Source organism: Acanthopagrus latus, chromosome 12 (genome assembly GCF_904848185.1).
Source record: "Acanthopagrus latus isolate v.2019 chromosome 12, fAcaLat1.1, whole genome shotgun sequence".
In the NCBI taxonomy this organism is placed as follows: Eukaryota; Metazoa; Chordata; class Actinopteri; order Spariformes; family Sparidae; genus Acanthopagrus; species Acanthopagrus latus.
In genome coordinates this window covers 20,016,618-20,030,809 of record NC_051050.1, presented here as the reverse complement: position 1 = coordinate 20,030,809, position 14,192 = coordinate 20,016,618, and the positions used below count along the sequence as shown (strand labels likewise).

At 39.8% G+C, this 14,192-nt stretch overlaps 1 protein-coding gene across 2 annotated transcripts in view; it reads right to left on the bottom strand.

Moving 5' to 3' along the window:
- The window catches only part of ccbe1 (collagen and calcium binding EGF domains 1), a 34,858-nt gene that overhangs the window by 2,537 nt on the left and 18,129 nt on the right, over positions 1-14,192 (bottom strand). Inside the window, exons 3-9 of one of the 2 annotated variants that reach the window (XM_037117762.1) lie at positions 8,731-8,783; positions 8,381-8,515; positions 7,525-7,662; positions 6,293-6,402; positions 4,794-4,902; positions 4,140-4,279; positions 1,908-1,943 (exon numbers count right to left, since the gene is read on the bottom strand). In XM_037117762.1, coding sequence (XP_036973657.1) covers positions 1,908-1,943; positions 4,140-4,279; positions 4,794-4,902; positions 6,293-6,402; positions 7,525-7,662; positions 8,381-8,515; positions 8,731-8,783 — 721 coding nt within the window. The remainder of the gene's footprint in view (positions 1-1,907; positions 1,944-4,139; positions 4,280-4,793; positions 4,903-6,292; positions 6,403-7,524; positions 7,663-8,380; positions 8,516-8,730; positions 8,784-14,192) is intronic. The other variant, XM_037117763.1, reaches the window with a different exon arrangement.

Sequence of the window (14,192 nt, the reverse complement as noted above, 5' to 3'; positions counted from 1 at the left end):
CATGCTCTAAAATAAACATTCAAAGGTTCTGTTCTGCTTCAAATGTCTGTCGCCATAATTTATGATGTCGCCAACCTTAAAAAACAAACAAACAACTGAATACAGTGATTCATGACAAGCGATCTCGAAATGCTCCCAAACTTCTGATTTCTTTGACATCTTTACGGTCGTCGTTGGTAAGAAGAGTGATGACATCTTGATGGAGCTCCAAGCGTGAAGTGAATGCAGATACACAACATGATCATTTTGTCATTGTGGTTGTATAAATGTAATCTATGGTGATGTTAGACTGCTGCTAGACCACCCTGTCAATACAAGAAAGATTTTGCCCACAAAGGAAAATATATATTTTTTATAATATATGCCACAGAATGTGGATTGAAGCAGAACATTTGGTTATGACATAAGTGATGACATTCATTTTCCAGTGTAACTGAACAAAATTCACATTTAGAATTTGAAAAAAGTTTGAAGTTTGAAGTTATAAATGAAACTTCAAACTATCAAGTACATCCCTGTTAAAAAGTCAGCCATAACAAGCCACAGGTTGAAAATCCCAGATTCCTCTGATATCCTGATTGATCACAGAGCTTTAGCCACAACACACTCACTAAACAATCTACTGTCAAATCAGCACAATGTTGACATTTTGTAGCTCTTCCTTGAACCCCCACTGTTGACACACTCTCACATGATATTCATATTTTATCGTCATTTAACAGTTAACTTCTCAGTTTGAGTCAAGAGTCTACTCCCCACCTGAATGAGAGGAAACTCATTCACAACTGCTCCGAAGCAGACTGCACGCATCTGATGGCCAAAACAACAACATCTGCAAACACTGAAGATGACATTTTTTATGACCACAGCTGCTCTTTGATCATCCTTTCAGGAATATTATAAAATGGGACAGAAGGCGTGAGCAAATCTGGTTTAATACAAAGGAAATGTGAAAAATGCAAACACAAATCTCACTGTAACCAGGGTGAAATCTGCATTATGCCTCCTTAATCTGAGGCTTAACCATCTGCTGGAGCCTCTTTTTTAACACGTCGCCTTAGGCTTTCCCATGGAGGCACAGCAAAGATGAAACACTCCAGTTATCCTTTTGAAAGACGGTTGCTACCTTGCAGTAGCCTGGAGGTATGTTCACACTGGCGGTCAGACAGACGTTACTGTGCTGCCACTTCAACCGACTAGCTGTCGGCCTTGGCTCCTTTCTGACTCAGTTTACAGGAGACACGTCTTTGCAGGTGGGTGAAATGAGGTGAGGTTATATCACTCTAAAGGAACAGAGATCATCTGATTGTGTAATCTCACGTCTCACTATGTAACCACAAAATTGACCATGTTTGGCTCAAGATCTTGTACCATTGGTAATTATCTGAACCTAAACATGCCTGCACAGACACCAGAATACAATACTCTGAATGTGGTTATATTGAGAAGCTATTCCACCAAATCATGCTCATTTGGTCTTTGATACTGCTGTTTAGCCCATTGATTTTCCTCTCTCAACCTGTAGCAGCTTGCATTGATCATATCATCTGCCAGGCTGAGGATTCACAAGAACCCTGGGACTTGCCTTGTGGTTTTTTACCCTGTATAAATCTGGTGAAGTTGAGAAACAGTTTAGCTGTTGAGAAATATCTCTTGACAGACATGGCGTTGGCAGGTGAGTTAAATGTATCTTGTTGGTACTTTTCAACTCTGTTATCTTTCTTTTGAGAGAGGTCCTGATGAGTGAGCCGAGAGTCAAACTGAGCTGCCAACAAGAGTGACTCCTCAGCCTGAGGCGCAGTGCGCTGGATGGACGTCTGTTCTGCACTCTTCACCAGAACAGATGCCTGTTGTTATAAAGTTATGTGTAAAACCGGATTAGGTGACAAAACCACATCTGCCCTCACCTTTAAGCCGTCTTTTCCTGGTGCTCCTGGAGGCCCCTGTTAAATGAGAAAAACATCTTAATTTCCTATCTGATTGAATCATGTTTACATTTTTATGTCAGATTCCTTTCACATGCCAAAGACACACAAGTCAACAGGACTGGAAATGACAATGCCCATAAATGTAAATGTACATGGGATCTATATGTATCCCAGCCTGCATCCAAACAGAAATGTGATTAATACACTGCCACTGTCACTTGCTGGACACAAATCATCCATAATTGGACCCTTCTCCTCCCTGGCTCTGTTAGACTGAACCAGCAGGTGTGGTCAAGTTAGCTACACATTCAATGAAATGAGGGAGCGGCATTAGCGTGAACAAAGCAGTGAATCAGAGAAATAAAATGTTATTTTCTGATTTTTTCATGGTGCCTGCAGGCAGGTGCAGCACTGCTGGATTTTGTGTGATTTCAGCAGTACAGGCTTCTTCCCGTCTGCTGTTAACCTCTCTGTTCTGAGTGTGTGTAGTTCAACCAACACCTGCAGCTCACCGAGACATGACAGTGATGTGAGCTGGTTGTAATGTTTTTTATAAAGTCAAGACCTCATGCTGTTATTGACTTGGGGCTACGAAACATCCTGATCACAGCAAAATACCAAGAAATGATAAAACACAGGCACAGGGCAGGATCTCTGCAGACGGAGACACAACCTCAAACAACTCATGGGTCAGAAATTATTAATCAGAGGGATTATTTTTGCATTGTTTATTTCTTAAATCAAAACCTGTACATTATGGCTTTGACGCTCCATTGATTGGAAAATCAATGTATTCAGAATCTTTTCAAATTCAAAACAGAAATCTTCGTCCTGTTCCAACAACAATGATCATCCGAGATTAACCTCACGTCTGCCTCCAGGCCATTTCAGAGTGACATCAGCTCGATGGCAGAGAGTGCTTTGATCTCTTTCCTGGGAAAATCACCATTAAAGAGGTGTGAAGACGTTGTATAGAACGTTGGGCCAATATCCAGATCAGTACCAAGCCTGTGATTCACACACTATACCGCATTCATCATCTCTGAAACCCTGACACGCAGTCGAACACATGTGACTTGGTGGCCAAACCTCATAGCTGTGCTCAGAATCTAATCAGGTTTATGTGTGTGGAGAGAGACAAGTCCCTCACCGACATGTGCACTGATTAAATGGATTAACAAGTCGTAAATATAAAGAGCTGTCAATAAGAACATACATCCAACTGTCACACACAAAAAGCAGTAGATCACTTTTTACTGTAAAAACAATGTCCCAGACCTCTGGGTTTGGCATCATGCAGCTCGTGTTATGACTGATGGTGAGTGTTGGCGGTCTGATTTATCAATAATGAGATTGCATAAATACTGAAGCTTTATAAACTAGAAATATGTCTCTGGCCACATCCTGCACATTCTTGATTCAGAGCCCACACTTTTACACGGAGAGTTCACACTCGCAGGCAAGACTGAGCACTGCACAAAGACACAGTGAGCCAAAGAAAACAACATAAGCTGTAAACGGATTCGGACTTCTCTGGTGTTATTGCTGCGAACATGTATCATCCTTTTTCCCCCTGCGAAAGTGTGGGTTTCTCTAAGGTTGCTCTCTGAATAAATCAATCACAGCTCTCCTGGGCCGTGTCAATGAAATTTTTGTCATTGTAACCTATATATTCTGTTGCTCTGTACACGTGACATCTATTGCATGTCTGACGTCCTGGCAGAAGGATTAATCCCCTCTTGATGAGTTTTTATCCTTTTTTCCCCCTCTAAAAGGGTTTTTGGGGGATTTTTCCCTTACTTAAATCAGTGATTTGTAGATAAAATTGACATTACAACTATATTTTTGGAAAAATGTTGTTAAGTTAACACTGGAATCCAACACAAAATGCAACATAGACTTAGGCATTCAGTGCCGTCATCCAGATTAATTAAGTCATCCTGCGCTCTAACACAAAGCAGAAGTGTGGCACTGAACCAACAGGAAACAAAGGCAAAGATGTACGTCAGAGAATTATGTACTGTATCCAAGCATTACTCAGAGCAGGGAAGATCGCAGTCCGAACACACACATTCTTACTTGCTGATTCAGAAGCCTATCGTTCTATATATGAGGAAAATATTAATTACAAAATGCAGTATGAACTGTGTGCCAGATTTGATTGAAACACACTGGTTTATATTAACTGGAAGAAAAGGTATACTAACTGACCACAGGTCCTCGAGGGCCTCGTTTGATGTGGGACAGGTCAGGCGTGGGTCCAATGGGTCCCATCAAACCCCTGGGACCTGGAGGCCCAGCAGGTCCCATCAGTCCAGTAAGTCCTGGAGGGCCTGCTGATCCTGGATCTCCTAAAAGGATGCAAACTGATATCAGTGAACTAAGGACAACTGATCAGAAAAAGGTCACACACACAAAAAAGTATGTTTTTACTATTCCTGCCATCAGCAGGTCATAGTTTTCACTTATTTTGTGAGACATTTTAATGACAACCGGGCACAGATTATGTATTCTTAATCACTATCATGATCTCATTTATTTACCTCAAGCACCACATTTGTTGTGCTGAATGCAATGTCTTGACAACCAATTGATAAACTACAATGAAATCTGTTACAGCTATTTGTGTCTTTCTTGTGATGGAGGGGGATAACTTTTATGATCTTTTGACTTTTTGCCATCACTATGCTGAAGCTTTATCTTGTGCAATACTTTGGTTTATGACCAAACACCTGCAAAACTAATGACTTTCAAATCAGCCTCAGCTGTGCTTTGTCTTTAATGCTTCACAGAATCCCTGCTGGACGCAGGCAAGTTTCTTATGAGTCTTGACTCTTTTATTATTTTTAGCTTCATGTGTTTTACCTGGTGGTCCAGGGAGACCTGGAGGCCCTGGTAAAAATATGGACGACGTAAGCGTTTTCTCGCTGGTCATCTGCTCAGGGACATCAGCACTGTTTGACAGCATGGCCATCTTGAATTAGGATGCAGAATTAACAGGTCAACATGAGAGGCAACTACGAAAATTGGATGAATGACAAATGAAATGAAATACATGGCCAACAAAAATACACATTCTCTCACGGGATCAAAGTCTTTTTGTCAAACATCCAAATGTGTAACTGCAAAATGTTTTCATTCCTGAAATGGTTTTACATGCAGTGATTCATAAAGTCTTGCACTGTCTATCAGGACAGGTACACACTACTTACTTACATTACACACTACTTGAATTAAAATTATGATAAAAGGATATGCCCTGCCTAAGATGAAAGCTGATCCTCCATCTGCACCACGCTACAAGCTGTACCCCAGACAGATGGAGGGCCAAGCAACCCCTCTGCATTATTCAGCGAGACCAGGAGAGTTCCTGCTCTGGATGCTAAGTGGCATCCTTGAGAAAATGTATCTTTGATCTCTGTATAACATCATGTGGATCTGACAGTCCCAGAGGGAAACACGTCAAAGACCTTGCTTTACTGCAAGGGCCTACAGATCAAAATTCATGCGCATGGACATAGAAGCATATGTCCACACACACATGCACAGACTCACACACACTGAGCAAGGTCATAGTTCACCTGCTGATCAGTGAGCATTATGCAGGACTGTAGCCTGTGACCTTGGGCACAGGTGTTTGAACCACACCGTGATCCTAAGATCATACTCTAACCTCCCTGTGATATGAATAAAAGGAAATGTATGCTTCCTCATATACTGTAATAATACACAGTGACCACATTAAGTTTTTTTAACTTTGTTTTTGTAATTTATTATATTTAGAAAAAGGAGTCATATTGAGTAGGGGCACCAAGACCACACAGCTGGAAGCAATATATAATAATGTCAAGGGTGTTGAGTGCCACTGTTGACAGACTCGTGCTCAGATAGGTTCAGACGCCTGTGATTACACAGAGGGAAATATAACCCCACTGTTGAGTTTCACACAAATTACCCAGCAATTCCCCACTTACAGAAGAAATCTACCACTACAGTAAAGGAAGTTATTTCAGACATTTTTTATTAGGGAATAAAATGCCACAATAAATCTCAAGAGTGCCGTAAAAATCTGCCAACTGTTGTTTCTGAAATACTGTCAGGTGTGGAGTCCTTGGAGATAAGCATGATATTTATGTGGTGATAAAGAAACAGAGCAGTTCTGCAGATATTTACATTCAGCTCGGCCGAGAAGGTGTATTTAATGCTCAGTGAGGCATTTCTGTGGTCAACCACAGAATGACAGAATACGGTTTTATGATTTCAGATGAAACAATAGTGTAGCCTTCCAGGTAAATTGGATTCATACACAGAATTCAGAAAATGTCAGAAATGTGCATTTTTGTTATTTTTTTCTGACCCATTACCTTCTGTTTAAGCTGCAGGACAGATGTCTTAATCTGGAGGAAATCGTCACACGTGGCTGAGCAAGTTCCAGCATTCATCACATTGTCAGACTTCTCAAAGAGATGCACTGCTGGGAGAAAATGTTTCTGTCACAGATTGTATCTGGACAATGTTTTTTTCAGAAAAAGAAACATGTAAAAACAAACAAACAAAAAACATGTAATAATAATAAAAATGCCTTAAAGAGATCCCCCCAAGAGAAACTTAATGGTGATTTGTAAAGCTGATTGATTACTGAACTCCTTCTGTAACATCTTAAGTCAACAACCGAAAATACACAGTGAAAGTCTGGTGAAAGTTGAACAGTTTTTTGCAAACTGTATGAGCCAACAGTCTGTTAAGGGGACTTACACAGTGCTGGATATCTCGGTAACACTGTCATTTGTGAGACCTGATTCATGCGGGTCACTTAAATTCTTGCTTAGACTGAAGGGGGTCTAGTTAATGTGTCTGAACCTTGAGGAAGACGAGTCTAGAAACAATGGCTCCCTACTGGCTCTGCTGGAGGGAAAACAATGCAATATTTTTACATATTTTCATATCTGAAAATTTGACAGAAAGATGTGTCAAGAACTAACCACTCTTTCAGAAACCACACTTTAACAATTAGTTTTAAGCAATACAGCTGCACAATCCTGTAAAGAGAAAGAACAACATGCAAAGCGCAGAGCTCTTCAGGTCTCCTTGTTTTGTTTCTGCATTAGAATGGGTCCCTTTCTATGAATGCAGACATTTTATGGATGAGTTAATGAGTTAGGACACAACTTTCCCCACTATGTTATAAAGCAGCAGGACCATGACTATATGCGCGATAGTTTCTCACTATCCAGCTTCTCACTCTCCAGCTTCTCCTGAAATGTTATAGTAGTTAATGGAAGATAAACTCATGGGAGGAAGTAGCAAATCTACAGCCCCTGACCGCTTCATTGGCAACTGAATCTGGGGGGGAAAATAGAGAGTTTATTATCGCCTGAACATTTTGTAACATTTTCCTCAAAAAGCATTCAGCAAATCAGAAAAGACCCAGAGTCACAGGGGCAGCAGTATGTTTGAGAGACAAAACTGTTCTGACATGCACAAGAAGCTGGGATGTGTAATGATTACCAGGTGTCTGTGTTTGCAGTACCCCACATCACAGTCAGATGTGCCCTTGAATAAAGAGAAAGTGCCGGAGTAAAAATACTACTCTCACCTCTCTCCCCCTTGGTGCATGTTTTCCCATCTTCTTCCAGGAAATAGCCTTTCTCACACTCACACCTGTAGCTCCCCACAGAGTTGATGCAGATCTGAGAACATGCAGTCATGTTTTTGTCTGCACATTCGTCGATGTCTGTATGTTGCAGTGACAGGCAGATAGGAAGCAAATTAAAGAAAGATGATTTAGATTATAATATATAATATTTCAAACCCATTAACATGAGCATTAATACAAAGTAACCTGCAGTACCTGAGAGTATCTTACAGAATCCTTCTGTTACCATTGCCTTTATGCCACATATACATGGTAAGTCAATTTGGATTACAGAGAATGTAAAAACACCATCATGTGAAAACTCAAACTAACAATAATAAAGAACTATGACCATGGAATAAAACCCAGATTAAACCTTAAATGATCTACAGTCATCTTTATCACACTTTATCACTCAGTGCAGTGTACTTGCACATTGCACTTCAGTACACTCAACAAAAAATTCAAAATGAGCAATGCAATTTCACATTCTGCTGCAGTTTATTCCATCTGACTGGAGCAGGACTTTTTAAGGCCTTTTGCCAAGCCCACTTTTTACCAGACCAATCCATGCTAGAGATTGTGAAAATAAGTATGACTTCCTGTTGTGCAAAATTGCTGGTAGAAAGACTATTTTCACAAAGGGTTTTTTTTTTAAAATCTACAGTAAAGAGTGCATGTGTCTTCTTACAGACTGGTACAAGCCACAGTGAGGGCTTCTGACACTCTCACCTGCCTGTTACAAAACTGAGAAAGTAAAGCATCTTCTTGATTTCAATGAGAAACTATATAGATGTGTTATTGTACAAAGTCTCACCCAAACAGTACGGCTTCTCTCGGTTTCTGTGGCGCTCACGGTCGTAGCGGTAGCCAGGGTAGCAGGTGCACACGACCCGACCAAAATGGTCAGTACACTGTTGCTCACAGGGGGCGCCAGTACACACATCATAGTCTGCAGGAATAAATGAGGCATTTCAGATTTGTTTTTAAATTAAAAAAATTCAGGCAACACGTCTGTTACGGGTTGTTAAACATTCAATGAGGTGTAAACAAAAGAAAGAGAAGTGAAGTCTGTTGAAGGACTGAAGAGCTTATGGGACATGATAGGAGGGAATTCCAAAATAATCACTAATACACAAGACAGACATCCAAACATGTTTTCCCTACCTTCTGGAATGCACTGGCCCAGCACAAACTTGAAACCCTTGCAACACTTATTTCTGTAAAACATAAAATGGACACACATCCAAAATACTTTAACAATCACATAATGGGTCCCACATCCCCAAACAATGTGCACAATGTTTGACACTTTACACTCCTAAGGATCTGCAGAGTTCATTGTGATCCAGTGACTTGGTCTGCTTTTACAATTGTGCTTGTTAATGTGAGAAACATCTTCATGAGGATTTATGTGGCCAGACAACACACACAGACACACACACTGACTGCTATCTGCAGGTCTCATTTCTACGTCTGGCCTGCTGTTGCATGTTCGTTCATGTCTGATGACACTCCTCTGAATTACGATTAAAATCCCCCTTCGAGTTGGCTCTGCCGACTGTGTGGTGTTTCCTGGTTCTCTTTAAACTTTCCCTCCTGAATCCCTCATTATTGACCAAATACTGTTCTTCCTTCTTTCCTGCTCACTTGTACGGATCCTTTATTTTCCACTGAATTTCATTCAAGTGAGAGAAAACAACTTGATGAGACAACGAATGATGGAGCTTTTGTTCAACATCCTCTCTGTTGCATCATTTCTTCCCTCATATTTGTTAAGTTAGTCGTGCCGTCTCCTTGATAACACACTGTTGTAATATCTTTTAATCAGTCTGAGTCAAATCATCATGAGGTAAAAAACAGTCTCTCGTTTGCACTCATTTTTAAGGAAAAAGTTCTACCAGGAAGTGTTTGAAAAAAGTCCAGTTAAAACATGAAGTCAAGGCAATGCAGTGCAGTTACAATCAATTTTAATTTGGTACTGAGAGAAGGTGACTCTGTAATGATGTAGAGGTTTTATTCAGGAGTTATGATGATGGGAGCAATCCTATGGGCCTGTCTGGTAATTTCACATAATGAAAGCTCTCCCTCCTCTGCTCATCACCGTTCAAACACAATTGATTTAATTAATCTATCTATTTTCCATATCTGTGTATGATTAATCTGCGCTGAACCAGGGTACCCAGCAGAAAAAAAACAAGAGTCTGCAGTTTATGCTAGCAGCTCTGTCAGCCTGAATACTAATGTGCCCCCCACAAAAGTTAAACTGGATGTGTGTAAATACTACGGATTCCCATCTAAAGAACGACAGAGAGATGAGGTAACACCATTTATTTATCCTCTATTTGAGCAGGAAGACTTTATTATTTATAATGTTGATTTTAATTTAATCTAATTTAAGATTCTGTTTGTTTTACACTAAAAATGATTTGTTCCCTCACAACATGTAAGGTTGAAGTGATTCCAGTATGTTTTAGTGCAATTTTAATTTTAATTTATAAAGTTTTAAGAATATGTGGATGATATTGGGACAATATCCAGAATTGCATTCCTATATGACAGGATAATGTGGCAGGTAAGGTAAACACTTGTGGGAAGAGTAAGAATACCAGACAAGGTTATCTGACGATCGTTAAACTGACAGATTTTTTGATTGATTTCTGAGATCTCACTCTTATCCGGCCCATTAGAGTCCTGGAACAAAAAGGAAACTATGTTAAAAAAAACAAGAACCCCTTAATTTCACATTCTCATCTCATTACAGTAAGATTTTCCATTTCCTACTTCCAATTCTATTTTTGAGTCTCATGACCCATCTATAACAAGGTCACGCTCTTTGCAATAACATCATCACGGAAATATAATCCTGGTAAAACAAAGTAAATCACTGACTCTGCACTACTGCAATCTAATGGGCCTACCATCCACACTTGACTGCTTTTACGGTCGTTTTGATGAGTACAGGATATACGGAGCAGCCAAGTACTTACTCACTCACACAACTGAATATTTACTACCTAAAGAGGGGCCATGAGAGCCTTCCTCACTGCACTTGAGGCCCCCTTTTAACCTGCAACAATCTCATTTCAAGTCTTTGGTGACACTCTATGCTGCAGCTCGTGCAGGTGTGTTTAATGTAGAGGAAGAACACTCAGGAGGCCCTCCATGAGGTCACAGCTAGCCATGTGTTGTGCAGTAAGTCAGTTTCTTTGGATGCAAATAAATAAAGTATATCTTATAGATGTTCAATATTAGCATGTGAGGGTTGTCATTGTAAGCAGTTTGGCATGCATACGTTAGTATTTTGCTTAAAGATCCACTTTATAACTTCATGCGGCTTCTAGTACAGCTGTAGACTCTTGGTCTCTTTCATGAACTCTTTAGTATTTTTGTTATCTATATTCTATATGGTAGTGTGTCAAAGCTAATTACTTGAGTACCTTGAAATGTTTTATAGCAGGGAAATACTGCATGTTTTTATTTTAGGCTGTAAAATGTATGTGAGGATGTCAAACTGGAGTGTTATTTCCACAGCTGTCTTTCAATTTGAGTAAGTAAATTACATTTCAGCATATGTTGTGGTGTTTTGTGAGTGGGAGAGGCTACGGCTTGGACACCCTGAGAGAGATTATCTGAGGATGGTTTCCTGTGCGACCCAATATTTCATTTCACAATAACATCCCCATGAGGACAGAAGGCACTTATAGCAAACAGCCAGCTTAGCAAAATAATCACGGTTAGTTGAACAATCATGAGAAAACAAACATCCATGTCCGTCTCCAGGAGATCATGAAAGACACGACAACATCCCAATGAAACTGGATCTGTTTTGTTAAAGTTGCTTTTTATTAGATCATTCAGAGAAATTCTTATTAGCCCTATAATATTCTACTTTGTTGTACCCCAACTCATTACACTATTAAATAAACAAGTCTAAAATTTAAGTGATATTTGGTTACTTTGCAGATTAAAGGACTTTTAAAACATGATTAGAGTTTTATCTGCCATTTTCCATTCACACAAATTGATTTAATTTGATGTTGTCCCTTTGATAACCTTTCTTATTTGGACACATGGGCATGAAAACAGGCAGACCGGGAGAGGCAGACGCCCAGAACTGAGATGGTAATGATATGACCTGTCTACAAGTTAAAACAACATGCCTAGTAAAGACTCAGGGTGATGGATACGAAGCTGAAGGTCAATGCACTGAAGCAATAAAATAACCTCAAACCAACTATGTGACTTATAGTCTGGGGGGGTGGAAATCTGTCAGGTCTTTGATATGGAGGGTCTCAAGAGATAGACACTGATGCTGATAGATGGAAATAACATTCTCATCATATACCAGATGTAAAGCTCTGTGTAACCATCTAGCTTTCAAAATATCTGAATGTGTACAATAATATAAATACAAACTTTTTGACATTTGTTTTTTTATTGCCTGGTTTGCATGTCATGGTCCAAATTAGTGCACTGCAGTCAAACTGCTGCCTACTTTAAAGAGGTTTTTATCACTTTGACATGTTGTGGCAAAAAGGCAGTAATTAAGCAGTGCAGCTTGCAGTCCAAACACACCTTTCCAGAATGTGGAAGTTGCTTGGGGTGAAATTGTAATGTTTTCCCATGGTCAGGGCCAAGTTATCTCTTAAAGAAGCCCCACTTTTTTTCCTTTTATAAATGCAGTGTGTATAGAGAGTGTGAGTGAGCTCCAGCCTCTGCTAGAACGTGCTGACACTTAAATCGAAAAGGATACAATTCTTTCCAGAGAGCTTTGTCTATATTTAAACAGCTGTCTCAATCAATATCTGGCATTGATTTCCAAAAAGCTATTTAACAGTCCACCTCAGCTCCTCTCACACTATTTGAACAGCAGAAACGCCTCAAATCTAAACCACTCTGCACAATGATACACTAGGAGATAGTTAAAAAGCAATCTATGAATGTTTTTGTTGTTGCTGCCATCTAAAAATCAAGCATGGAGCAATAATTAGAGATTACAGATTTGATCATGAATTGGTACAAAAACACCCTGGATAAATTGATCTTAGAGAATTTCCATTATCAGAATAGCCATTCATCAGGATAATTGTGAATATCCTCACATGAGGGACTATAAAAAGCTTGATACTGTACAGTTCTTTGTTTATTTCCTGATCTACTTTGAATTGCCACAAAGATGAGCCTGCATCTTTCCTCAACATGATGGTGAAGCGATTCCAGTTATGTTTTGTTTTGAGTTTTAAGAATATTTTGGGGTTAGGGTTAGGGATCATTTCTGAATTGCAATTCATTTTGCCAGGATAATCATGACATGGATTTTCCTACTGTCGCATGCTTATTAGAGATGAAGCTTGTTAAATATTCAGTGTACAAAACAAAACCATGCTGAGGGATGAACCACAGGGCCCTGAGCACCTTTAATAACAACAGCTAAGAATACATTCCTGCGTGAGCTTGTTAGTTGCTTGTGTACTTCACATAGATTTGCAAACAAATTCAAAACACATGTGGATTTCATTCATATTCATGAGAGAAAGAACAAGAGGGAACGATATTCCAAAGGCATTCATTAAATGATTTCCACAGGAATATCAATGAGCAGAGTTGGCAGTCAAATGCCTCTGCAAGCACACAATACCAGCTTGGTCCTTACTTGTCCATAATGAGCAGGACATCACAGACAATCTGATTGTTTTGCCACCTGTGCCTATTTTTTCACCTAAAGGTTATTTCATTTTGCCAGTGGTCCATATCATTTTACAGAGGCACCCCTGAAATTTAGACATAGATTAGTCTGACCTCAGTTACCCGGGGTGAACCATAAGCACTCTAATTACCTTACAAACAGTGGACCTCCGCTGAACCAACATGGTGGACCAGCCTGGCCCGGCTTTGTCTTGTAATGAAACACACTAATTATGACAGACACCCGCAAGTTAAAGTGGAAGCAACCTTAGTATAAAAAAGTGCACATGTATCAAAGAACATGCACTGACCTTCACAGAAGAGGCCCTCTTCCTCACATCCCAGCATGCTCCTCTGTTTGACAAGGATAACAATTACAAACCAAAGGGTATCGCACCCACACACAAACACACACACATACAAACACACAGCTGTGAGACAACACATAGAGTCTGCTCAGTGGATGGAGGCTTATTTGTCTAGTATTGCTGCCAGTGATATACAAAAACATGTCTGGATTCCACTCAAGAGAAGATGTTTGTCGCAGTGGGGAGGAAACAACTTCTATGCTCATGCTAATAAGTCTGCTCATGCTGAGTGGTGTGGATTTAAATTACATTTAAAGACACAGTAATCAGTTAATAGTTAAATAATTGCAATTAATTTGAATGATCACCATTTTGGTATGATGATCTTACCCCATATCTAATTATCAGTGTCTATAAACTCTGATTATTGCCTCTCATCGAGTCCTCTCTGCAGCCTCCTCTCTCCCCTGTTATCACATTTCACCACTTTTTAATGATTATTGTGCTCATGATATTCAACCCCCACTCTCACAACCACCTTGTATCAATATCAACAAAATCTGCCAGCCCCCTTAGACTTATTCCCAGGATGAAGACATTTTTTCTCTAGGGAACTCTTTCATACCCAGGGAT